At 42.4% G+C, this 25160-nt stretch overlaps 1 protein-coding gene across 5 annotated transcripts; it reads right to left on the bottom strand.

Annotated features, from left to right (window-relative positions):
- Positions 1–747: 747 nt before the first annotated feature.
- On the bottom strand, positions 748–21838 carry tdrkh (tudor and KH domain containing). 5 transcript variants are annotated; one of them, XM_015356218.2, is made up of 15 exons: positions 21737–21838; positions 18886–19040; positions 18004–18104; positions 16571–16763; positions 14873–15015; positions 12892–13195; positions 12289–12455; positions 11395–11567; positions 10351–10415; positions 10092–10243; positions 9592–9714; positions 8970–9024; positions 6614–8470; positions 4291–4361; positions 748–2075 (listed from the first exon to the last, which is right to left on the bottom strand). In XM_015356218.2, exons 2-14 carry the CDS (start codon positions 19010–19012, stop codon positions 4306–4308), a joined length of 3516 nt encoding a protein of 1171 aa, XP_015211704.2. In that variant the 5' UTR covers positions 19013–19040; positions 21737–21838; the 3' UTR covers positions 748–2075; positions 4291–4305. The 5 variants fall into 5 exon arrangements, with proteins under 5 accessions (XP_015211704.2, XP_069050576.1, XP_015211706.2 ...); XM_069194475.1 differs by having other exon boundaries at positions 6614–8461; XM_015356220.2 differs by lacking the exon at positions 21737–21838 and adding an exon at positions 21644–21730.
- Positions 21839–25160: the final 3322 nt, after the last annotated feature.

Below are 25160 nucleotides of genomic sequence, written 5' to 3'. Positions count from 1 at the left end.
CTCTTTAACTACAACTAGAAAAAGCAATCTGGAGAAGCAATGTACTCTAGCATGTTTGGAGATACAGTATCTGCATCTATTCCTGTAGGTTCACCAAGATAGCTCAGCAAGGGAATCTCTTCACAAATGAGCCATGATGGTCAGATGGGGAAAATGCCTCACTCACAAGCTATTCACTCGCTTAACACATTTCAATGGAGTTAGAAACAAAGGTTCTGGAGAGATGATAGTGATTTCTGCACATAAAAAGTTGATAGATACTACATAATCACCTTCTCTTCCTGCCATTTATCTTTTGCATCCCTCCTCTATCCCATCTCCAGCTGTACATGTGACCCCTTGGTCCTCTCTCAGCATGGTCCAAGCCCCCTCCTCTTCTAGCCAGGAGGATGGCCCTCAGCCAAGCGAGATAAACCAAATTTGCTTTGAATAAAACACTACAATCTTTTGTTTGCCTCATCACAAGGTGTGCAAATAACCTTAAACCTTCTACAACCTTACCATTAACCTCATTGAAGAACTTCTCACAGCAGAAGACATGAACATTTGATTTTCAAAAAAAAAACTTGTACTGTAACTAGCCACCCTTGTCCCCACAAATCAAGCCCACTTTCCCCTAAAATCAAAATTCTTAGTTAAAAAATCCTTTCGGCATTTGCCTTCATCAAAATTGACCTTTTTCATAGGTCATCACTAGATGAGCATCATTTCAAAATGTTTTGCTGTTCACCATCATAAACACCCTCCTTATACTCTAAAACAAAGTTCTCCATTTTAATGTTAAGTTCTGCCAAATATGCTTGTACCTAGCAGTTTAAAATATGTTCACCATTTACAACAACTGTTGCATTAAGCATTAAATTATCATCAATTTTTCAGACAATTCAAGAGATGCATCCCTCCCAACATGAGGATTTGAGACACATTTTATAATAAATCCAAACCCCAAGAATTAATTAACAGAGGTATAATAGATTTAGATGTAACAGACTATTCACATGGTAACAATTATAAATTAAGTTTCCCAAAAATAAGTGTTTTCTATGGTATTTTCTGAGCAACATAAATAAAAACATGGAGCAAACATGTAAGAAAATCCCAATTACTTTCTCACACAATGTACTGTATATAATTATATTTAAACATTTCAAACAAGAGGAAAAGAACAAGAAAAAAAAAACATCTCCAGTGCCAAACCAGCACACAGATAATTCAAACCATAAACACTGCGACTCATGTACACAGTGGTGCATTTTTCCTTAGCGAGACCTTTCCTGCAATTCTCAAATATTCATGTGTTACTAATATCACTGCAACAAAACAACCGCAAGGGTCTCTAAGGAAACAAGAATGGAGTGTGTACCAGAAGAGACAGAGGTACCCAGAGCTGAGCCCTGGAACGCCAATCTTGGAAACAGACGGATGAGGCAGCAAGTCTGCCTACAGTACGTATATATTCAAACATTCCAAAATGAGAGAAACAAAACGCATCAAAAAAATCCCCACCGCCAAAAACACAGCACTGGGATAATTAGAACCATAAAACTAAAGACTTGCATGTACAGCAGCTCATATTTTTCACACAGTGAAGACCAATACAACAGGATGGAATACTGTAACAATCTGTTCTGAAATGAAGAAAAGTGGAGTCGCTCCATTACGACTTCCATGTGTCTTTAGAGTAAAGCACACACAGAGGCACACCCTTCCCATTGTGCACAGTAAACAAAACGAACACACTCTTTGCCTGTGACTGTCTCTCAAGAGGTTCCTGATTCACAGTGAGGGATGGCAGTATTGAAACCTTGCACTGTAGCCCCAGGGACTGGCCTTACACAGCTCCAGAGCTGAAGGACAGGGGGCCGACACAGGAGGTTCCACAGGCAAACGAGGGAACACTTCTCACGATTGTCTGAAAGTCCAAAAAGAAAAAGACGGAGAGCACCGAGCCTCAGGTGCACTTGGTTCTGCTCTTCTGCCATGGCTGTGGCACAAGCACGCTGGGGTCAAGGTTCAGTCAGACTGCAAAACTTCATTTGTTGTCAGCAGGGGGTGCCGTGTGAATCCCCGACACACTGGAGAGAGGAAGAGAAGTGTTTTGAAGGTAAACTGTCTGCTGCCTGGATGTGATGGGTGTAAAAGAGGCACAAAGTAAAAAAATATATTTTATATAATTTGCCCCAAAATATAATTTGACAGAGGCAAGGACAAGGAAAATCCTGCTCATCATGAATGCAGTTGTTCAGCTATAAAATCACACCACTGAAAGATCCAGCACAAATATACTTCAACTGCTTCTGAATGTTAAATTACACATATAAACAAGAAACTATCAATGTTATAAAATATTATCTAACTCTGGCTATAACAGAGTTATAAAATTTATGGTGGAGTTATAACTCTGGCTATAACAGAGTGGCTAGACAGAGTGCAAAACAACTCATGAAGTACAATAAGAAATAATAATGGAGCTCAGTTATTAATGGGGACTCACAGGAGTCCATGGAGCTCTGGGGCTCCATTTGTAGTAATTTTAATTTAGAAAAAAACTCAGTATAATTCCCATGTGTTGGCTTGTTACGTCTTCATACTAATAGTGATTAATGTTCAATCCAGTAGCTATATAAATAATACTGAACTGATTTTATGGTGTTTCAATGAAAAAAATCTATCTGGCAACTAGCAATTATTTGATAAATACATACAGATGGATGTACATGTACAATTCATGAGTAAAATAAATGAGTGCTGAATGAAAAATAATGTCTGAAATTATTATATGTTTTAGCCTTGTGTGGACTAAAAGTCCACAAATACCACTTATCTCCATTTTTAATTTTTTAATGTTTTTTTAGTTAGCCTTAGCTATCTAGTAACACACTATATGTTACACAGATTTAACACTTAACTGTATTCCAGCATTACGCACAGTGTAGGTCTGATCACAGACAATGATGAGAGGGCCTACAGGGAGGAGGTCAATCTCCTTACAATGACAACAACCTCACCTTCAACTTCAGCAAAACCAAAGAGCTGATCGTTGATTTCAGGAAACTGCAAACTGGACATGCCCCTATCCACATCAATGGGACTGAAGTGGAAAGGGTCAGTAACTTTAAATTCCTTGGCGTCCATATCACCGAGGACCTCACATGATCTCTCAACGCCACCTGTCTGATCAAGAAAGCGCAGCAGCGCCTGTACTTCCTAAGACGGTTGAAGAAGGCTAAGATATGTCCCTAGATCCTCACTAACTTGAACAGATGCGGTACAGAAAGCACACTGACAGGCTGCATCACAGTGTGGTATGGCAACTGCAGTGCTGCTGACTGCAAAGTCCTACAGCAGGGGGTGAAAACTGCCCAGTCCATCACTGGGGTTGCCCTCCCATCTATACAGGACATTTATGACAGACGGTGCTTGAGGAAAGCTCTAAGCATCATCAAGGACCCCACACACCCCAGCTACAGACTTTATGATCTGCTACCATCAGGAAAACGGTACCGGAGCATTCGGGCCCAGACTACCAGACTCAGTTTTTACCCCCATACTATCAAACTATTAAATCCCAGCCTCTCTCACTCTCACCTCTCACCTATGATCTGAACCTCACAGTGCCTTCTTTCTTTCTTACCAAAAACCCAAACACACATTGAAAATCTACCTCTACCATACATGTCAAAAGCTCACTCCCCATCATTTCTATCCCTTTATTTCATTCTGTTGATGCATGTTTTTGCACATAACCTGTTACCTTTTTGCTGTTTTGTAGCGTCTGTTGTTGTTTCTTGCACATCGTCTGTTGTCTCTGTCTTTCTTTGTTATACAATTGTATTGTTGTTTTTTTTTCTTGTACTACTTATGTCCGAGAGCTAATTAAATAGCATTTCGTTATACCATATACCTGTATATGAGTATAATGACGAACTTGAACAAATATGGCACAGTTGATATACAAAGTCCACACACCCTTATTGAAATTGCAGGTTTTTGTGATGTAAAGCCAGATATAAAAATAAATCATGTCAGACATTTTTCCATCTTTAATGTGACCTTGCAACCAACAAAATTCAAGAGAAAAAAAGTAGATAATCAGGAAAAATAATTGAAATTAAAAAACCTACAACACCCTGGTTGCATAAGTGTGCACCCCCCCCACCAACTAATACTTTGTGGGAGCACCCTTTGCATTTATTACAGGAGTAAGTCTTTGTGTACAAGAATTACAGCGGCATGGATACGTGCAGAGCACAATTTTTCCCTGGGAAAAAAAATAACCAGAACAAATACCTTTGGTCTTTGGTTTCAGATTGATTCATCTTCAATGATATCATCCCCACTCCCGGAAATGGAGGCGATTTCTGAAAGACACAAGACTCGGTAAGACCAATCTCTTCCTTCACCTGGCCTGTGAAAGGGCCCCACACACTAGGCATGGGGGGGACTGGAGAACATCTTCAGAAAATAATCATGGTTGCTCCAGTGTGCTGCTTTCCTAATGGAATTCAGAGGAACAAGAATCTGTGCTCAGGTGTGCAGGGGACCCTAAAGGGAAATCACACGACACAATGAGAAGGAGCACCCCAGGTATTCTACACAGCCCAACCCCAGTGCACCTTTTACCAGTGTCTCTTACATGCACCCTGTCTATAATAAAACTTATCTTAATACTGAATCCAAACCTCCACACAGGCTAGCTCCAGGCACTACAGAAAAAGTAGGTTCTATTTGGTAGCATGGCTAGCAACATGGCACCCACTGTACTTTTATTACCAATCTGGGACTGACCGAACTCTCAGAATCAATATTTCTCATACAAATTTTAAACAAACTTCCAGACCATCTAACTGGAAAAAAGAACCTTCCTGTTTCAGTTCTAACTGCACTTTCCTGTAAGTCCTCTTGACCTGATGATCCTCTGAATTGCAATTTGATTTATTAGTAAAGGCTACTGTATATAAAAGAAAAACTATAAAACATTTGTAGACAGATTGTCAACAACTATTTAAACAGATTCAGGATTAGTTTAAGGAACTTGTCACGTTAACTGAAGCACAGTTCAGCTGTGCTAGAAATGGGAACACTTCAACAGTATACATTTCTGCAGGTAAACATATCGCATCCTATGAGATAAAGCATATTTCACAGAACAGGCTATATGATGATGAGTAGAAACCAGTTTGGTCAACACTGATAGTCAAGAATATCAAACTGATGGAAAATACTTGCTCTGGCACCAAGAACAGAGTAAGGCAGACGTGCTCCTCCTTCCTGTCACCCAATCATTCAAGCTAGTCATTATCTGATACACTAAGATCTCCACAGTACCTCACAGGAGATTTAGCAACAATTAAAGGAGCAGCACACAGCCACTGACATCACTCCAAGCCTCCAGGTATCCAGGAAATGGTGGCTGTCTTCAACAATGAGCACCCTGGCCAACTCCAACCCTATCCCTGGCAGAGCTCAGCCAATTGGGACACTTGGGAGAGCACAGTAACTCATCACATCTGGATTGCACAACTTTGTTCATTGAGCCACAGAGAAGCCTCCTAATTACCAAGTATTACGGATACTTAACCAAGCTCTCCCCACATGAATTAGTATGAGCGATTACTGGTATAGATAGCTAGGAATAATTAGGCAGAGTAGCAACTTTCATCTAGTCGAGAGTGCCCAGGGTTGTGAAAAAAAATAATTAATGAGCACTAAGGCTACTATGGCATTAAAAGGCTACCATACTTCATACAGCCTTATAAACTTCACTTGTACTCCCCTGATTGTGTACACAAGTTTAACTATGTAAAACACTGTATATTAAAAAATGAGAAATAATGCTTACAGATGCATTACAGATGTTGTACAAATGCTCAAAGCTGTACAGCACTTCCCTTAACTTCCACTATTTAATTCATCCACCCATTTTGTTAGTGGGGGAACCAGAGCCTATCCCCTCAAGCAACGGGCGCATGGACAGGACACCGGTTCAGAGGGCACACACACAGACATGCACACCCTCACACCAGGGCCAATTTTCACAGAAGCTAATGAACCTATCTGTAGGTCTGTAGACTCGGAGGAAATCTGAGCGCCTAGAGGATCTGCACACAAACTTGGGGAGAATCACAAACTCTATGCAGATAGCAGCCGGGGAATTGAATTCAGGATTTCAGCACTGCCAGGCAGCAATGTCAACCACTATGACACCATGAGTAATCCATGATCTTGATTTATGGCAAATTACAGTGCATTCATTACTAAATTTTCATGTTAATGAAGTAGAGAATAGCATACTGTACAGTAGTAACCTGCTAGACAAAGTACAGAACAGTAAAAGAGTTTTAAAACAGAAAAGTCTATCAAATGCAAATACATTAAATCCTTCCATAACAATGATTCTCATTGCAGTTCTTCAGCACATAGACGTTTGCACACTTATTAAACAATTGGTGATTAGAGGTACAAATATTTGCTCTAGACAACTGATGATTCTGAATCAAAGGTGAAGGTGGCAAAAAGGGTATCTGGATAATGAAGAGAGTCAGGCTACCAGTCCTCTGTGTAACACCCAATATGTGCTCACACGTGACTTACACTAGGACCCAGTGTTTACCTGAGGCACCCACATTGACTCCATGGAATGAAAGTGTTACATCAAGGGCAATCTGGGCCTCCATCTCCTGGAGGAGGACCTCAGAAGGCTGGGCTTTAATCTCAAAAGGAAGCTCAACTGGTCCACAATCCAAACCTTCACCAAATTCACCAGCAGCTTCAGGATTGTCAAGCGCAAGTTCTTCACAACCTGCCCTTAAATCAGGAAAGCTTGATCTAAACTCCACTGCCTCCTCAAAATCACCTCCTCCTGTACTCCTGAGATCTTCCTCTTCAATGTCCCTGTTGATATCTTCAGCTGCTACAGGTATATCTCTCTTGACATCTCCTGAAATGTCAAAATCACCTTCCTCACCGTCTGTAGGGTCATATACATCCAGTCTTCGAGAAACTCCAGTGTTAAGATTTAGCACAGTACTTAGCTTAGAAGATAGATCATTCCTTAGGTAAGAGGAAGGACCAGGGACTTTCGCCATCAGTTCTGGTACATTACATTCCTCATTCCTATGAAAGGCAGCAGATGACTTCTCAACATCAGTTTTCTTCACTTTTGTCCCACAGTCAATGTCCGTCAGATTTAAAGCAGATATGACCCCCTCATTATCCTTCACTTCTTCACGTGACTCCTGATGACATGCTCTGAAGGCAGTCTGTTCTTCAGTGCAAGACACCCCCTTGCTTGATAAATGATCTTTCTCTTCAATTCCGACCTTGGCAACCTCCAAACTTTCATTACAAAGGGCTGTTGCAATTTCCAAACTTACAGAAATATCCCCTGTACCATTCAGATTTGGATCCCTTAATCCTTTACCATCACCTTTTGGAATGGTGAAGGTCTTAACAGGAAAACAAGAGAGGACCTGTTCACCAGCAATGGCCTTCTCCTCAATTTGCACTTCTATTCCACAATACTTTGGTTCAACTACCTTCTCAATGGGAAAGCAGAAAGAAGAATTAGTTTCCATACAGCCGGAAAAAGCCCCTTCTGGATGAGAAACCTCTTGTTTTTCCAGGATGATGTGGCTGAGACCAGAGACGGTAGCTTTCGGCAAGGGTGATACTGTAACCTTTTGCTCGAGAAATAGGAAGGAGCCCAAGATCTCCTGGTTTTCTCCTGCTCTTCTCGGGATTTCAACATCCTCTACGTCATCCTCTTTTACCACACTCTCCACAAGGTAACTGCCTGGGTTCAAGCCACTGGAAGAGTGGGTGCTGGTCACACTCTGCTCCGAGTCCCCGAGAGAGGCCGAGGTCTCACTGGAGGAGAGGGAGGAATCCTCAGAAGCCGACATGAAGAAGGGACATCCTCGGGGGGAGTACAAGCTGCTGTCAGGGCCTAGAGAGGTACTAGCTGAAGTGTCCAAGTCAGATACCGTACTGACACTGCTGTGTTCAAAGACTTCATCAGACAGTACGACGGAATGCAGAATGGAGGTCACAGTCTCCACAGCGGAGGAGGGGGACATTGGCACGTTGGACTGTTGATCTGGAAGGTCGAAGGTTTTGTATGTTCTAGAAGGAGAGTCTTTGACTTCAAGAGTGTTGGAAGTCAGGGGAAGTGGATGCCTTGGCTTCCTGTTCTTTAGCAGAGCAGGGGACTGAGGAGTGGCTGGCTGCCTTTTTAACAGACCTGGACTGGTCCCAGGATGCACAGGACTAGGGGAAAGGAATTCCCTCGACTTGCTAATGCCCTCACGAGAAGGCGTGGATTCCAGCCGTCCAATGAAAGAGCTCAGGAGGATGGGAGAGGTGATCTCCACATCGCTGCGCATGGCCTCTGGCTGGACGATCGGACTGGAGGAAAACCCATTCGGCTTCATACTTAGAGTCTGTGTGGCCCAGTGTTGACCTGGAGCAACTTAACAGAAGAGTTTTGTAAAGAAACACAAGCACCTTCACACTGGAATTGTTTGACAAATACAGAACACCAACACAAGACACATATACAGTATTGCCATGAATTCGGAACTGAATTCAGAAGTCTAAAGCACTACTTAGTGCAGAAAGGTAGCAGAAAGCAAATTAAAACAAAGTGCTTTAAGAGTCTAAGTGTGTATGTGAAAATGGGTTTTGTTTAAATCCAAAGTTATTTTGCATTAGTCTTCAAATTGTGTGCAAACTTAAAATGTTTATTATTTTTAACAAGAAGATTTTAGAAAATGAAAGTCAACGATATTTGTATCAGAATTTTAAATTCCAATAAATCTCACGGGACATAAGTAACACAGTTTAGCATTATTTCTAATAAACTACGCCTGGCATGCAGCACTAGCATTCAGAAACTAATTTAATGTTGCATCAAAAAGCAGCACCACCTTTTCATGTGATAAAAGTGACGGTGAGGAAGGGGACTGTACCTGACAGACTGAGACAGGACAAGCTCAACTCAGAGGCAGCTCCTGTCACATCGTCCTACAGCAAACAAAACCAACATCAAGTTTAAAAAGGCACTGGTGTATTAAACATGTAGGTCAAGGGACAGTGTTGGAACAAACTAACCATCTCCTTCCTTCCTTCTTGTTATCTGATTACCTACAGTGATCATGTTTCTAAAGCCTGAAGAAAACTTAAATGCAATTCATACTGTAGCTAAAAACATATGCTAAAGGAAGAGAAGAAGCTCTGCGCACAGTTGCATAACCAAACTCTAGTGCCAAGGTAATGTGCTCACATTTATTTGGTGCAGAGTGAGAACTAAAAAAAAAAAAAAGTTTAGAGGAAGAGACAAGTAACTAAGACCACTCTGAGGGTATAGACAGTTATGCAGCTATAAATGTAACATACAGCTGAGCACGGGATTTGAAAAAAAGAAAAACTCAGCTTCTGCAATGTGTGGTTATTAAGGATAAGGATGCAAAGGTGATGGTTTAATACCATGTAATTTGTATTGCTTGGTTATACATTACAATTTCCAAAAAAAACACCCTCCATGCCCAAAACTAACAGCTTTTTTGCCATTTTCTGCTCCGCCTGACTCACCAGCACCTTCTGCAGAGACATGTTCTCCCCCTTCTCCAGGGGGACCCCCTCCTCACTGGCCCCCGTGTCCCGGCAGCGCATGGCATGACCCAGCCGGATCAGCTCCTCGCCCAGGTCCAGCGCCTGTGAAGGAAGGAGAGGGGGAGTGCTGAGAAGTACATGGGTCGCACCCGAGCTCGAGGGAACATTACTCGAAGCAGGGTTGAAGAGGCACAGCAGGGACCAGTTATCGCACATGGAGCCAGGGCTGCTCAGCCACTGGGAGGCAGAGAGTACCACAACCTGGATCCATCACCTTTCTTATATGGTTTAATAATGAGAATGGAAATGCTAGATCTGAGAGATATAAATATGTATAAGGAGGTAACAGAACCTATTACAAGGCATTTGCACGCCTTTTATCTCCTCAAATGAACCCAAAGTACAACACGGGCAGTAGAATACACAAAAAAGGGCACAGAAAATGTAGTCAAAAGTTCAAGTCCGGAAAAGGCCCTGACCTTTCCGTTACTGTAGTCATACAGCTGGACTTTGGGCCAGGTGGACGTTCCCGTCATGGAATAGCTGCACAGTTTGGCCAGGAGAGGTTTCCACTGTGCGCAGTAGGTCAGGCGGTCAAACTCCTCCAGTGCTTCCTCTGTCCACGTCTCCCCTGAAACCAACAAGGTGTCATCGGCATTTGTTTTCAAGTACAATACACTTTCAAACCTCTTGTGGCATCAGCTCAGCCCAGTGCTTGGGCTGTGGCTGCAAGCTTACCTGCTGGGCACACCCCTGCAAGACTGCACTCTATGGCTTGAAAAGGCAGGCTCAGGAAATCACTCCTGAAAAAGGATGGAGAAACTCTGAAGCATCTTTAGAACAAAACTCAACATGTGAGCTACATTGAGGTACTAATATAGAAATTTCATTTTGGAAATTTAAAATCCCCAAAAGTGACATCAAGAGTAATTTTCTGAAGCACCTTCCGTAGTGTCAATGAATAATCTCAAAGCACTTTTGATTAGACTTTAAAAATTTGACTTTAAAATAGCAGATTCCCTGATTATTGTGGGATCAGCATTCCATATCTTGGGAACATAGGCATGGACATATCTGGATCTTTTCCAAAGGCAGGTATTTGTGAAGGGATTATAAATTTTTCAGTGTCTGATTCTGTAAACCGTCTTATTTTAATGCAAAGAAGGCATGCAAATGGTTTCTGAATGCGTTACTTCCGAGAGGCCCTGGGTTAGACAAATTAAAAGCACCCTGTAACATGCTCAGTGTTTCTCTCCCCCCTGTCCCATGGACCAGCACTACTCCCTGGGGTGAGGCTGCTCCTTCAGTCACATACCAGGACTCAGATTATGTTCCAGAGTAAACTGAGCTTTAATATACAATAAAACCAGACCACTCTAACAAATTTAAATGTATACACATAGATCTACACTAGAAGACCAAGATCCAATGGTAATGTAAACAGGATGCAATCATATATTCTTGTTTTTTTGTCACGTGAACCAGAAACAAGCACACTGTTTTCCCTCCAACAAAAATGATTTCATACTTCCCTAACTCTTTGGCATATACTTTAGCTACTACTAATCGTAACTTATAGAAGTGCTGAAGTGCTGACTCATCACATAGCAGTCTGACTTATGGGTCCTACAAACTGTAGACTTTTTATTCACATTAAATCTGCAGTGGCAGGCAACGATTTAAACTCAATTCTCAGACAATTCTTGTCAGCTGGTACAAAATCCTGTTCACACTTCAACTCTTCCCTGGGTCCGATGCTGCAGTGTCGGCCTAGCTCCTCACCTGAGGTTCCGGAGCCAGTCAGGAGAGATCTCCCCATTGTCCCCATAGTCCACGTAGTACACATCCACCAGCCCATTCCCCAGGAAGCCCAGGACTCTCGCTCTGTGCCAAGTCCCATGCTGTCTGTATGGGGCAGCCACAATGTCACCCACCACCACGCTCCGGATCTTCTCCTAAGGGCTCAAACAAACAGCAGCTCAGCCTCGAGGCATTGTGTGCACAGCTTCCACTGCAGCCTTTCAAAACCTGAAGACCAAGAAACACAGCCGCACCATTTCCACAGAAATGGTTTGACTCCATTTCCCCCAGGATGGGGAGAGAGACATACAGTATAGGTGAAGAACGGTGGTCAGATTTTGCTTTGACCAATTAGGTGTCTGCAGAGAAAAGGAAATAATTTACTTGGCAAGAGAGAAATTAAATTTCCTTTGAATTACTAAAAAGGTACAAATGATCCATAAAAGGTTACTGAAAAATGTATTTTTCCTTGACTCTATAATTTTCATGAATGCAAAAGTTAATCAAGTAAAGTTTAGGAATATCAGCTGAATACACTAACTCTGCCACAGTCAAACATCTTAAATTCCTTGATAAAAAAAACACTTCACATGGCTCAATTAAAGATTAAGCTTACTGAAAATGTTATGTATTTATGCTGCATTAACAGGAAGAATAAAAGTTGTCAAAGCATCATTATTGACATGTATAAGCACAGCAATATCCTTCATTAGCTTTATGTATTCACTTCTCACAATCTCTGAACAGGTGTCAGACCGGTCATTTCAGTGATACACGCAGAGACCCAGCTGAATGGAGTTCTGGAGGTCCCTGATCTACCAAGAATACTAGGGGTGCCCATACTCTGGATGCTCAGGACAGTAGGGCAGCACTTACATCCTGAGTTCCATTATTGTAGTAGTGGCTCATCTCGCTGGTCAGCTGGTCCAGGTGCAGCGAGCGCACTCCCAGGATCTGGATCCAGAAGTGCTGGGGATTCTCGTTGGCTGACACGTACACCTCCAGGTGCTCATCCGGCTGGAAGCTCAGGTCTGGACTGGGAACTGCCAGGGAGGGAGCAGAGAACTACTGACTTTCTTGCGGACATGACAGCATCGATCAACACAGAATTCTAGGATTCAAAATAAAGCCCTTTTGTTCTCAGCTATCAGGATTTGACGTCCATGATATGGACACTTGTTACAGAAAAAAGCTTCAGCAAATGTGATAAGTATTTTAATATAATACTCCAGTACGCCTTTCCCCTTTTAACTAGGCTGTTGCGTTTAGTTGCTTAAATAAGATGCTTTTAAAGAACATTCTTCAACAATGTAACTATGGTAATTTTAAATTGAAGTTGGTTTTGCAATTTGACTCTCACCCCCAAATATTACATAAAAGGCTGATCTTCTCTCCGCCAAGATGAATGAATTCTTTATTACTATTCCCTTCCCATGCATGAACTGTAGAAAGCTGACTTTGAGGTAGGCGACTACTTGCTTTCAAATTTGGAGATCTGCTGGGGTGGCTCTTTCACCAGCTCGAGACCTGCGTTGGTGTTGGCCTGTTCTTTCTTGGCATCGGTCTGGCCCACTTGAGCAGCCGCCAGGGTCCCATTAGCCTGGGGAACCCCGACTCGATCACCGCCCTTATCCCCCTTGGAGGGCAGCCCTTGCCAGCTGCTACAGCCCTCCTCCTGCTGCTTCAGTCCCACCGGCTGCTTCCTGTGCTGCCGCTGAGCAGAGGCACTGGCAATTCTCTTGCGGATCACCTCATTCTCCAACACCTTCTCCATAATCAGCTCCTGGGAACACAGTGTGTTGTGAATACCCCTGGGCTGAAACAGCTTGCTGTCATGTTCACAAGACAATGCATCAGATTAATTACAATGATATTCCTCTTCACCCCAAGGAGAATGATGGTCCACTTGATGAAACAAATACTATGTCCTACCGTGACTGCAACACTTACCTATCGCACTAAATACACTCACTCCAGCAATCAATATTGTTCAACTCGTGCCCTGTAAAGGCTCCATGCAGGAGGTGGGCTCCGTTTGTCCAGACCGTTTGCCCAGTCTGGGCCTGGATCACGTACCAAGCATTTACTTTGGGACTGTGGCACTCCAAACAGCAGTGCCCAATTGGCTCCGTGCTGGTGTTTGATTTGGAATTAGTCAATACAGATTGGCAGCTCCAGATTGGGCTCAAAAGATAAACTGATAAGATAAAACTTAAGAGTGCACACAATCCTGATTATACTTTTTATCATTTAGGAGATTTTCTAGCATATATTAGTGCGTGGTAATGTTAATGTGTCTGTGTCTCATGGAGAGTAAGCTGGGGTATGCGAAAAGATGAATTCTTAATGCAAGAAATTGTATAGGGCTAATAAAGTCATGTTATGTTAACTAATCAGTATCATAATAGTGAAGTAAAAGTGAAGTGTATTCAGTAAACAGCCTGACAGACTACAAACATGTCTTCTTCACTGTAACTCAGACTCCTCCAGTTCTGAGGTGCTATTTCCATGTGACTAGTGAAAGGGGATGGTGGATTCAAGAAAAAATGACAGCTCTGTCCTGAATTAGATTCCCCCCAAAAGTTGTGGGGAATGTCTTGCTGCCCTCAGTTACATGACCAGCTGGGAAAACACCATTAGCCAGCTGTTAAAACCCATGGAGCTGAGGCCTCCAGCAGGGAGAAGAGAAGCAGAGGCAAGAGACAGAATCCTAGTTAAACAGTGGAGCTATGAGTCTGTGTGACATAAGTGCAATGATGCCAGTGAGTTACTGTAAATTTGGTTAGAAGCTCAAAGAAGGGTGTAGGGTTTTGTTTTTCTTTGTTTTGTTGTTCTGGTCTGCCCCCACTCAGTAAATAAAGACTGTGTACATTAAAGCTTAATGTGTGTGACTTTTCCTATGACCCAAAAAGATTCAAAAGATTACTTGCTTTGGCACCCCGGCCTAGAGAAGGGTTCCCACTTATTTTTATCAACAAAATTCCAAAACTTTTCCTAACTTATTTTCCTGCATAATTTACATCTCGCAGGTTCTGGGTCTTCCTCTTTTTGGAGCCATACCTTGTTTTTTCCAATCTGCTAATCGGAGGTCACTGAAAACACATTCACCTGGCATTTAGACACGGACGCTAGGCTAACTTACGGCTCACTATAAAACTCCCGCAAGAGGGTCTGACGCGACACTATAAGGTGTAATGTCAGCAACGGCAAAGCCGCAGCCTCTTTTTAAAAGTTTGCTAACTTCCGAACAAAATTACATGATATAGCCATGAAAATTTTGGGTCAATAAAAAAAATTCCATGAGTCTCCCCAGACTTACTGGATATTTTATCATTTTTCAAAACTTTTCCAGGTCTGGAAAAAATTTCCAGGATTTCAATGACCGTGGGAACCCTGCTCTAGGTGTGTCACTCCTGCGTAAGCATGGTGTGTGTGAGCTGCGCACTCCGGTGTCTCTGACCTTTGCCATCTCCACCTCCTTCCTGGTCCCGGTGATGATAATTGAGCCCTTCTCCCCCAGGCGACGTCCTCCCTTCTCTTTGGGGCAATTTATTCGGGCCCCTGAATTCCGGCACAGAGCTTTAATGGACTCCCCCCCACGTCCTGCGAAACAAGGAAATTAATTAAAAGTAGAAAATCAGAAAAAAACAGAAAACTGTATCTAAACACACGTGTTTTTATGGTCTTAATTATAATTGTGTTTAATACTTATGGGATTTGGCGTATTCGATTTCCCCATTTTAACCATAGTCCAGCACTTTAAGATTTTAATTGTAAACAGCCATCAAGCAAGAGAGCAATCAAAGAGACATCACCATACATAGTACAGGACAGGTAAACTCCACACTCAGAGAGTCACAAACACCTGCAGGTATTTTAGGGGTCTTCTAAGAATTGATGGTTGAAAGAAAAAGATTATTAGCGTAACATCTACAATGTATGACGTATGACAGTCTAAAGGAAGCAGTCTGTCCATTTGTAGCATAAAAGATACAGAACAGAAGGTTCTTGGCAAGCAATAAATATAGTAAGAATATACAGCTATGTCTGACCGATCTGCCCGATTACATTTCAAAATTATACAAACAGGTTGGAATAATTATCTGTGCCAGGGACTGCGTTGCAAAATTCAGAGACCTTGTTAAAAACAGACCACAGAAATGCCCAAATCTAAACATTTGCCATTTATGATCACGCGCACAAAGCTTGCACTGAGAGTCTATTTATGGTCAAGTGGGATTTGAAGTGTACAAATCAAGAGACGACTGGAGACGTGACGTAAAGACTTGCAGCCCACAAATTTTGGCACACTCTCACTACTTTGTCAGGCCCGGAAAATTGTTTCACACATTTCAAGCATTTTCCTGACAATAGTCCAGGCAACACACATCATAATAAACTGGATAGGATAATTATCAATTACACCAACTCCCGATAACACAGACGGGAAGGGAAGCAGTTTTACTGACTCTCTAGTTTTGTTTTACACACTTATCCACCCACCCATTTTCAAACTACTTCATTCAATTTAGTGTTGCAGGGGAGCTGGATCCTATACCAGTAAGCAACAGGTGCAAGCCAGGATATAACCTGGATGGGATTCCAGTCCATCACATGGCACACACAGACACATACTGTACCTGTACATTCACAACAGGGCCAATTTTACCAGAAGCCAGGTAACCTACCACTGTATCTTTGGACTGTGTGAGGAAACAAATCAAGAAGATGGAACCCCAGGTCTATGAGACAGCAATGATAACCAATGCACCACTCAAAATTATTAGTTTTGAAAGCTGGAGATGGGATTTGAACCTGAATCCTGGATTCTTACAGGAATCCAAGACAGTGACTTAACCCATTGAGCTATTCTGGCTCTTTACACACTTATTTGAACTTTAAATATGAAATGGAATGGCCACTGAGGCATGTGATCAGGTCAATTGCTGCTTTCGACTCCGAAATCAGCATACAAACAGCTAAGAGTAACAGAACAGACACAGCTTATAGCACAGCATGTAAACTTATCAATTATCAATGAGAAAGCTAAGTATCACTCTGCCCCCTTCTGTCCTACAGTCAATTCTGAGTGAGTGCTGCAAGCTCCAGAATTGAGGTCTGCAGCACACTGGACAGGTAAGCTTACAATGTATTTTACCTATGATTCGTCCAAAGGCAGTCTGAGGCACCTCAATGATGTCTGTGATGGCCTCGCAGTCAGTCACGAGCTGTGCGATGGCAACCCTGGCTCTGCACACCTGCTCAGCAGAGCCTGATATCAGGAAGGTCCTCTCAGCATTCCCTGCCATCTCCGTGTCCACCTCCACCTGAGCCCCCGACTCCTGGCACAGCTGGACACAGAGCAGGACAGTCAACACAACACAGCCCACGCACTGCCTACATGCACGACTGCAGCAAGCTCCTCCTACTTCGTCTGGATGGCAGCACTTCAATGGCCAGACTCTTGGAGAGACCACAGATAGCTTGCTTAGAACATTGAGGATAGCTGTACATGGCCCGTCAACTTACAGTACCTGGGGCCCTTTCAGTATCCACTTAACCTCTGAAATTGCAATGAATTCAGTATCTGAAGACTACTTAAATAACTGGAGAGAAAACACATTACTATTTCACCAAATCAGCATGCAAACTGGGTGCCACCCTGAGCTATAGACTTGGTACAGTTGCACCCTCTTTTCTTCCTCCTGGCACCGACTGTACAATCTGTCCATTCACTCCACTCTCGGGTTGGAGAGCCTCATGCCAGTTGCTCCAGACAAAGACCCTAACCCTCTGTCACAGACTTCCTCGGGGTCTACCTACCTATCAAGTTTGAGGAACATGCTGTGATGTTTAGTGTACTTGACTAATGGAGCTTTCAGATGCGACAATGCCTCTGAATCCCCAACTGCTCTCCTGAGTTACTAGTAAGCTGCAGTCATGAAGTCTTTTGCTGGCCAACCTACTGTAACTGCAGCCAAAAAATCACTTAAAAGACTGGGTTGAAGCCGAGATGCACTTATCGTACCGACACGCGGAAATGTTTGCGGAAAAAAGTACAGCCAGGGTACATTGCTAGTCCAAAATGGCAACAAACTCATCAGCTTTCTTTCATCTTCAAATCTTATTTAGCCTCCCTTTTGCCTTTAAATCTGAGAGCTCCTATTTTTTAAAATATTATTCTTTATGTTCTTGTGGTGTCGAATGCTAGTACTAACTACCAAACAGGTTGGATGGGCCCAATGACTTCTTCTTGTCTGTAATCTCTTTCTTATTTTGTTTTTCTTTGTCGCTTCTTAAAAAAATATTTAATAATCACATACTAAGCATTTAATGCATCACTTTTACATTCAATATAATCAATATTAAAGTTAATCCAACATTCAGCTGTAATAAATCTTAACCTACAATATTAAATTGTGTTTCGTACTTACCTGACTTGCTAAGAAATGTGCAATGCACTTAAGGACTTTAGGAATTGTGAACACATGCACAAGTGTTGCCAGTGTGCGAAATCAGATTTTCAGGGGTTTTGAAGAAGAACAATACTCAGGCCCGAGTGCACCTCTACAGAACAGAGCTGTACTGTACCAGATTGAGGAAGCAGCTCTTGCGGCTGGCAATGGCTTTGTATGCCTCCACCGGAATGGTCACTGTGGCTCTGGTGCTTCCTTCTCCACTGCACTTCATTCCTGGAGAGCACAAACACAGCTCACAAACCAGCCCCCTGAAGAGAACAGCCTGCATGATGCATGCTGGTGCAGAGTGCATGCTCTTGAAAATCCCCATTGTTAGCCTGTGCATTCTGAGCCAGTCAAGGTGAAATCCACAGGTCAGTCAAGTTGTTCTGATGGAAAAGAGCAAGTCCTGCTGACTCATCCCAGCACAACCCTAGTGGAAACAACAGGATAAGTCCCAGCAACAGCCAACCAAGGGCACAATCAAGGCTTGAACTCAACCTGTGTTTACACCTCCAGGAATCGCAAGCTCTCCAATGGAGTACTTTCACAGAAGTAATGCATAGGAACTCAGTGATGAGATACACTGCTATTGCCTTTGAAATTAAATACATACCCCTTCTTTCACAGAAATACATCAGCTCACCTTCCCCAAATCCAAAGCCTGAGACCTAACCACCACATATCAAATACCCAAAGCCTGTACATAAGGGAGACACGCCATTGGGCAGACACAGAAAAACACCCAGAGGAGATACCATTCCAGACTATGGGATAACTATTTGTGTAGTTCGGGGCTCAGTTCTAAAGAAACTTAAAAGTCTCCCACTCCCTATATCAATGAAAAATAGTAAACATGTTGCAGGCTGCGTCACACAGAAGGGTTTTGTAGCTACACAAACGCTATCAGACACTACAAACAGAAATGCATTTCATTCGGATGTTAAACCTACAGTGCAATGTTTATGGAAGATCCCAGGAACCCACACAGTGTTTCGGGCAGGACAGTGCTTACCTTGGCTGTTCCTGTACCGCCGGTAGAGAAGGTAACCGATGGCAGCCCCAACGGGGAGCCCCAGGGCCAAAGTCAATTTCTTCCCCAGGGACTGGCCGTTCCAGGAGGCTTCGCCTGCCACCGCCATGGCCCTCACCACGCCAGGGAGACACCACCTGTAACAGCAGGAGCACCACGGTGCTTTACAGGGGAGCATACAGCAAGAACTACCACACAGGAAATGGCCCTCCGAAAAGTCCACTCAAACCTTTAAATTAGAAATATTAACAATCCTCTTTAGTTGTTTACTCAGCACACTGTAATCAACATGCAGCCAGTACACGAGCCGTTTTCAAACCTGAAATTCACCAACTGCAAAGCACACCTCAGGCCGTCCAGAAATAAAATAATATGAGCTTTACTCTGCTATGCCACCAGGAGCTTGGACTCATTGCCAGCGAGACAAAATGCATTTTTCAACACAAAATGAAGCCACTGGTGATTTGGCTAGTGGGAGCATGCAAGGCTGGCAACTGGAAAAGATCCTGCCTGGGATACAGTGGGAAAACTCCTGGGATTTGGAAACCCAAGCTCCAGGCTGATGGTCATCACTCTGGCTTTCAGAATTTCAATACGATATCGACAATTGTTAGAGATTAGATAGAGGTGACTGTTAGATGGATACCTACATCTGCTTACAAGATGCAACTGAACACTTTGAGATCAATTCAAAGCTGAAATTTAATGAATACTTTGGCTGTAGGGCCTTAGACAGGAATTAGCCTCTACTTGTTAGTACATGAATAACATGTAGGACAAAGCAACGTGCATAAAGTACACTGGAAATTAAGACTGCTTTGCAATCAGCTATTCACAATTTTCCGTGTTGACAGGCACACAGTGCTCTCTTTGTGATGTAGTGCCACAAAGCTGTTCTTGCTGTGCTCATTAGATTTTTACTATAATCACCAAACAATGGACAATCTTTATGATTGAGCAAGCATAGACGTCAACTGCAGAGCCTTCAGGAGACTTAAGCCTCAGAGTGGAAATGAACAGGCCATGGCGTCACACATACAATAAACCATTTAAATAATTTTTAAATGATGTATTACATAATCTATTTAGCCCTGCCAATGTCTTACAGTTCATTATATTTTCTCCACAGCTGACTATGCTGAGCATGTAAAACTGACTACCTACAAACCTGGTGGCTCAGAAGTTTCTCCACACTCACACTTATACAAAGCATCAGAAACGTATTTAAAACTGCATTAAATTCACAAAGTTATCAGGTACATAATTGCTTTCATTGTGTAGTGGCATTTTACTGAAAAGACAACCACATTTATTATACTTATTTAAATTTGTCAACAGGGACTGATCAGCAGGGGGTCTACTGGGAAAATCACAGGCTATTAGCAACGCAGGACACTGTACACCTGTGAGTCATGCTGGCCGCTGGGATTCTGTACCATTTCTCTCGTACAGGCTGGACAAGCACATTCACTGGTCTTGGACCTCAAGATGGCACATCATCTCAGCTCAAGCCCACACATGCTCAGAGGGAATCTAACAAGCTGGGTATGCACAAAATAAATGTCTCATTCATCGTGGAAGAGCTTCATTGTCACACACACACACACACACACACACACACACACACACACACACACACACACACACACACACGGATGTGTGTTGTCCAGCTGGGAAGCTGTCACTTCAGGATGAGCTCACAGGAAGTGGTGTCATAAGACCTGAGTAATGTTGCTTTGTGCAGACAGGTTTCCATCAATCCCACCAAGTAGAGCTCTTTAGCCACTAGACACTCCTACCCAGAACGTCACACTGGCCTGTTGTACACGACAACTAGCATATTGTTCTGCACATCTGTACAACACTCACCGATATCCATCTGATTGTCGACAAAACCTTTATTCAACCAGACATGAGAACCTTAGTACCAGGCAGCCCATCTGAGATAGTGGCACAATTATATGAAGGTGTTGTTCTGTTGATAAATGGCACACCAAACTGGTTCCTTTCCACGTTTGTCTTTCTTCAGTCAAAACACCACAAATGCATCACCGTTAATCACGAACGATCAATCAAAATGACTCCCAAACATTTTAAACACTAACCAAACAATGTATTCAATAGATGAATAATGTGATTTGAGCGTTTCTTTTGATGCTACTAGAGCATTCTTCGTGACCTCGGTATTCGGTATTTAGAGGCACGCTTTATATTTTTGTATTATACGCTCTAAAAACAGCCAGGGAACTTCCCAACCTTTAAACTAAGAATATAAGATGCAGAGACCAGTGGCTTTGGAGCATTTGAATTCACTGTTGTTTAGACAATTCCATTCACCTGGTGTATGAACGCCGCTAAACAACTTCAAAGGGCAGTTAACCAATGGGCTACTATCGCCTTTAAAAACACCACAGAAATTACACTTCTAAAATCTGAAAATCCTCACGGTCTTCCAACACTTCAGCTTTAAGGGAGAAGACTCCACAGTTGCACTTTTCAGCGGTGGCTGTTTTGAACTGCGGCAAGCACGAAAACCGCTCATCCACCCAACTGCAAAACAGCCGACATAAAAACTGCAACTTACAACCACTGCCGTTTCCTGTGAAGTCCTTCTTTGGCACACCTGACTTTTTAAGTGTCATTAACCAACTGCAAAGCTGGAGCATCAAAGTGAATAACCTTGCAAAGGCTTAGGACCTCAGAACCGCAGCGTCCGCTGATGTAACAGAAAGACAGTCACCTTGACAGTATTTTCTGCACCCTCCAATTGCCCCCCTCCTTTTCATAGCGATACACAGCAATTCAAAAAACAAATGAATTGACAGACACTAACCAGTATCAAAACCTCGCTTTGCAAACCTCTTTTGCTTTTCAGTAACCGCTGCAGCGCCTGTGCCGCGACTTCTATGGACCAGCACGCCTTCCATCAGACCTGTAGACAGAGCTGACCAATAATTTTCGAGCTCAGGAAAAAAGCGGCCAATCGTGTTCGAGGAGCCGTGAAGACTATATCGCCAATCACAGTGCGCGCCTGCCTTGACACCTTACCCAATCAGAAAGGGGCATGGGTGTACGGAAACCAATCACAGTGCAACACGAAAAAAAATCCCAGTTATCCCTATCCAATGGTAAAAAGATTGGAATAGCAGCCTTTTCAATTCGGAGGATTTTTAGGTTGAATATACATAGAACAGCGGATTTACCTAATTTTAAATGTCTGGAATAATTTAATTTTAAAAAAATTAACATTTTTAAAATAAAAAAACTCAAAAGATATTGAGGTGGCTGTAAATATTTTTAGTCCTGCATTGTAGTTTATGGATAATAAACATAAAATATTTTCTTTTAATCACGGTAAAGCCAACCGCCAAAATTAAACAGTAGTTTCTTCCTGATGCAAAGCTAAGGCAGCAATTGTTGAGATAATAAAAGCTACATTTCCACGGTAAGCGCGCTTCGCGGTACAGGTGTACAGTAGGTGACGAGACTAAGCTGACAGGTTCTGAAAATGCTCTTCTCGTAAATACAGTACCACTAGACTTCTTCCTGTTAGGCCCCCAGAACCAACATCTTGTCGTTCAATTATTATTCTAAGCAGGAAGTTACCGTGTGAACAGCAAAGACGTTTCAAGGATGCTCCATGACTCTTGAGATACTAAATCTTGAGGATTGCGATCTGTTGCAAGTCAAAATAAGAAAAATGTGGCGTGTGGTTGTGTAATAGTTTATTCATTAGACCCTTTAAATGTTTTCACTTTTCTACAAGGCTCAAATATTGCAGAATTTACTTGTGTATTCATGAGGAAATTGGAAAAAATGAGCAGAAAACAATTTAAAACGTGTCATCAACTAGAATCAGTATTCCCACATTCCTGTATTAAGTTCAATTAGTGGTGCAATAACCAACGTATTGCAGTTGAGTCCCGTATAAATTAGCAATTGGTTTCAATACTCCGAACTGGAATTAATGGTACGAAATAGTTCATCGTGTGTACGCCAGAATGTAATATGTTTTGCCAAAGGTGACGCTGTAATGAACTTTTCGCTACAGGGTTTTTAAAACATTCTGAATTGCAGGCATTCAATTTGTTCTAACCCTAACAAGTGCTGAAAGGATTGTGGGTAAATTAAGATTGTATGTTGGTGACTGGGATGTCAGAAAATAAAAGAAATTGTGATTTTGGCGATTATGTTGGTTTAATAACGATCATTATAAGAGCACATTAAAATTGTCGAGGAGGAAGAAGGACTCGCGGTTGAGGGAGAGAAATTAAAAAGTACAGAAAGGTTTTAGTTTAGTTGTTGCTTGCCGGCGTAGGAAGTGCATGTATTAAAGCTAGATATTGCCGGTGGACAAAAGTAAAATTGTGTCCACTTTAACGGGACCTACTGTATGTGGCATATTGCTGAAATTGCAGAGCAGTGGAGATTGTTTTCGGAGAGAACTGAGTATCTTGGCATTGCTAACGGAATTGAAGACGAAAGACTTTTTAAAGCGTGTGAGGAAAACATTCCGCTTGCTTCGCAGTGTGGTGCTACCAGGACAACCGGGCCACAAAATCACATGAAGTCAGAGGAAATTCTGCAGACACATTTTTCACCAAAGCTATTTGTGTTTGCAGCAAGATTTAGGAAATGATCAATAATTATATTTGTTGTATTGCCGTCCATGACATGGGGAAGGAGTATGTTACAGTACGTCCATTGTGGCTTGCCTTAATTACGTTTGAAAGGATTTGGGATGGATAAAGATTTTAGGATAATGTTAGTGTTATCAGAAAATAAAAAGCTGAATCTGGCACTTAACTCTGTTTGATGTCTAATTATTTTCAGTTCTAATGAGCTTTCTCTAAAGAGGACACAACAGAACTCACTGATCACTAGCAAGTAGCAGTTGAACCTTTTCTGCTAGAATTTTAACTAGGAAAATTAGATACTGGTTCAATCAAAACTTTAGCTAAGAACAGTTCCAAACGAGAGTAAGCCAGACAAAACACACTTGGTAGTAGCTAACTGATCTGAGGATCTTGTCAAGAGTGTAGCCGTTTCTTGAAAGAGTATGGGCTTGGACAACATGGCATGTTCGGTAGCATGTTCCATGTTCACACAATTGTTTCTACAAAGTGCCTCCTGTTCTCAGTTTTAAAAACACTTGTAAATAATTTTCATTCGTCCTCTGGTTGGTTTTACTGCCGGTTTCTGCAAAAGTCCATGCAGTTGACATTTAACACTTTTTCAGACGTTGAATATTTACAGGAGCTGTCCATGTAGGACTTTCCTTTCAGGGAGGGGAATGTACCAGGTTTGGGTACTCTTTTCTGAACTAATTTCCAGAGCAGCTATAACTTTTTAATAACATGGGTCCTGAAAGGGACAGCACTTTTGTCCAGTGATTAGCATTACTGCCTCACAGCACTGGGGCCCTTGGTTCAATTCTGGACCTGGTGTGCAATCTGCATGGAGTTTGAATGTTCTCCCGGTGATCATGTGGGTTTTCCTCTGGGTGCTCTGGTTTCCTCCCACAGTCCAAAGCATTGGCTTCTGGGTATATTGACACTGATGTGTGTGTGTGCCCTGCAATGGACTGGATCCCATCCAAGGTGTACCCTGCCTTGCATCCACTGCAAAGTTTTTATTTTGAGGGGGGTATAGGGGATAGGTGCTTATATTCATTGTCTGGAAGCACCAGAACAGAAATTCCAATCAATAATTCAGGAGATCCAGACAATACCCCCAACAAGTGAAGCAATGCTTTAAATAAAATAAACACTTAAAAAATGTATTTGGGTTGAATCTACTTGACTTCATGGACAACAAGCTGGCCTTGTGATGAGAAGGTTGTTCTGTTCACAAAACGAGACAAAGGTCTGCCACATAGGTGGTTGAGGTGGCAGGGTTGATGGAGGACTGCCTGAGCAAACAACGCTGGAAAAAGAAAGTCTGAAGTCCTGTTTTTATACCTTAGCACAGTAATGGCAGGATCTGGGCTACTGTCGTTTTCCTACACTTTCTTTAAAGGCTCCTTTATAGTGGCCCTCAGTCCAATAGAGTATCCCTGGGTGAAGAGGCCACACACATTGCTTCACAACAGGACTCTTAGGGTCCAGACCTGGATTTCGGTAGGGACGGTGTTTTTCAGAACTGGGCTGTTTGCCGAAATGTCCTGAGTAATAACCCAAAGTGTCAAGACAAAATGATCCAGATCCATTAACCTTATAGCTCTTAGCAACAGCAATACATTCAACTTCAGTTCCATA

This window comes from Lepisosteus oculatus, chromosome 9 (assembly GCF_040954835.1).
Source record: "Lepisosteus oculatus isolate fLepOcu1 chromosome 9, fLepOcu1.hap2, whole genome shotgun sequence".
Lineage (NCBI taxonomy): Eukaryota > Metazoa > Chordata > Actinopteri > Semionotiformes > Lepisosteidae > Lepisosteus > Lepisosteus oculatus.
This window is presented reverse-complemented; position numbering and strand designations above follow the sequence as displayed.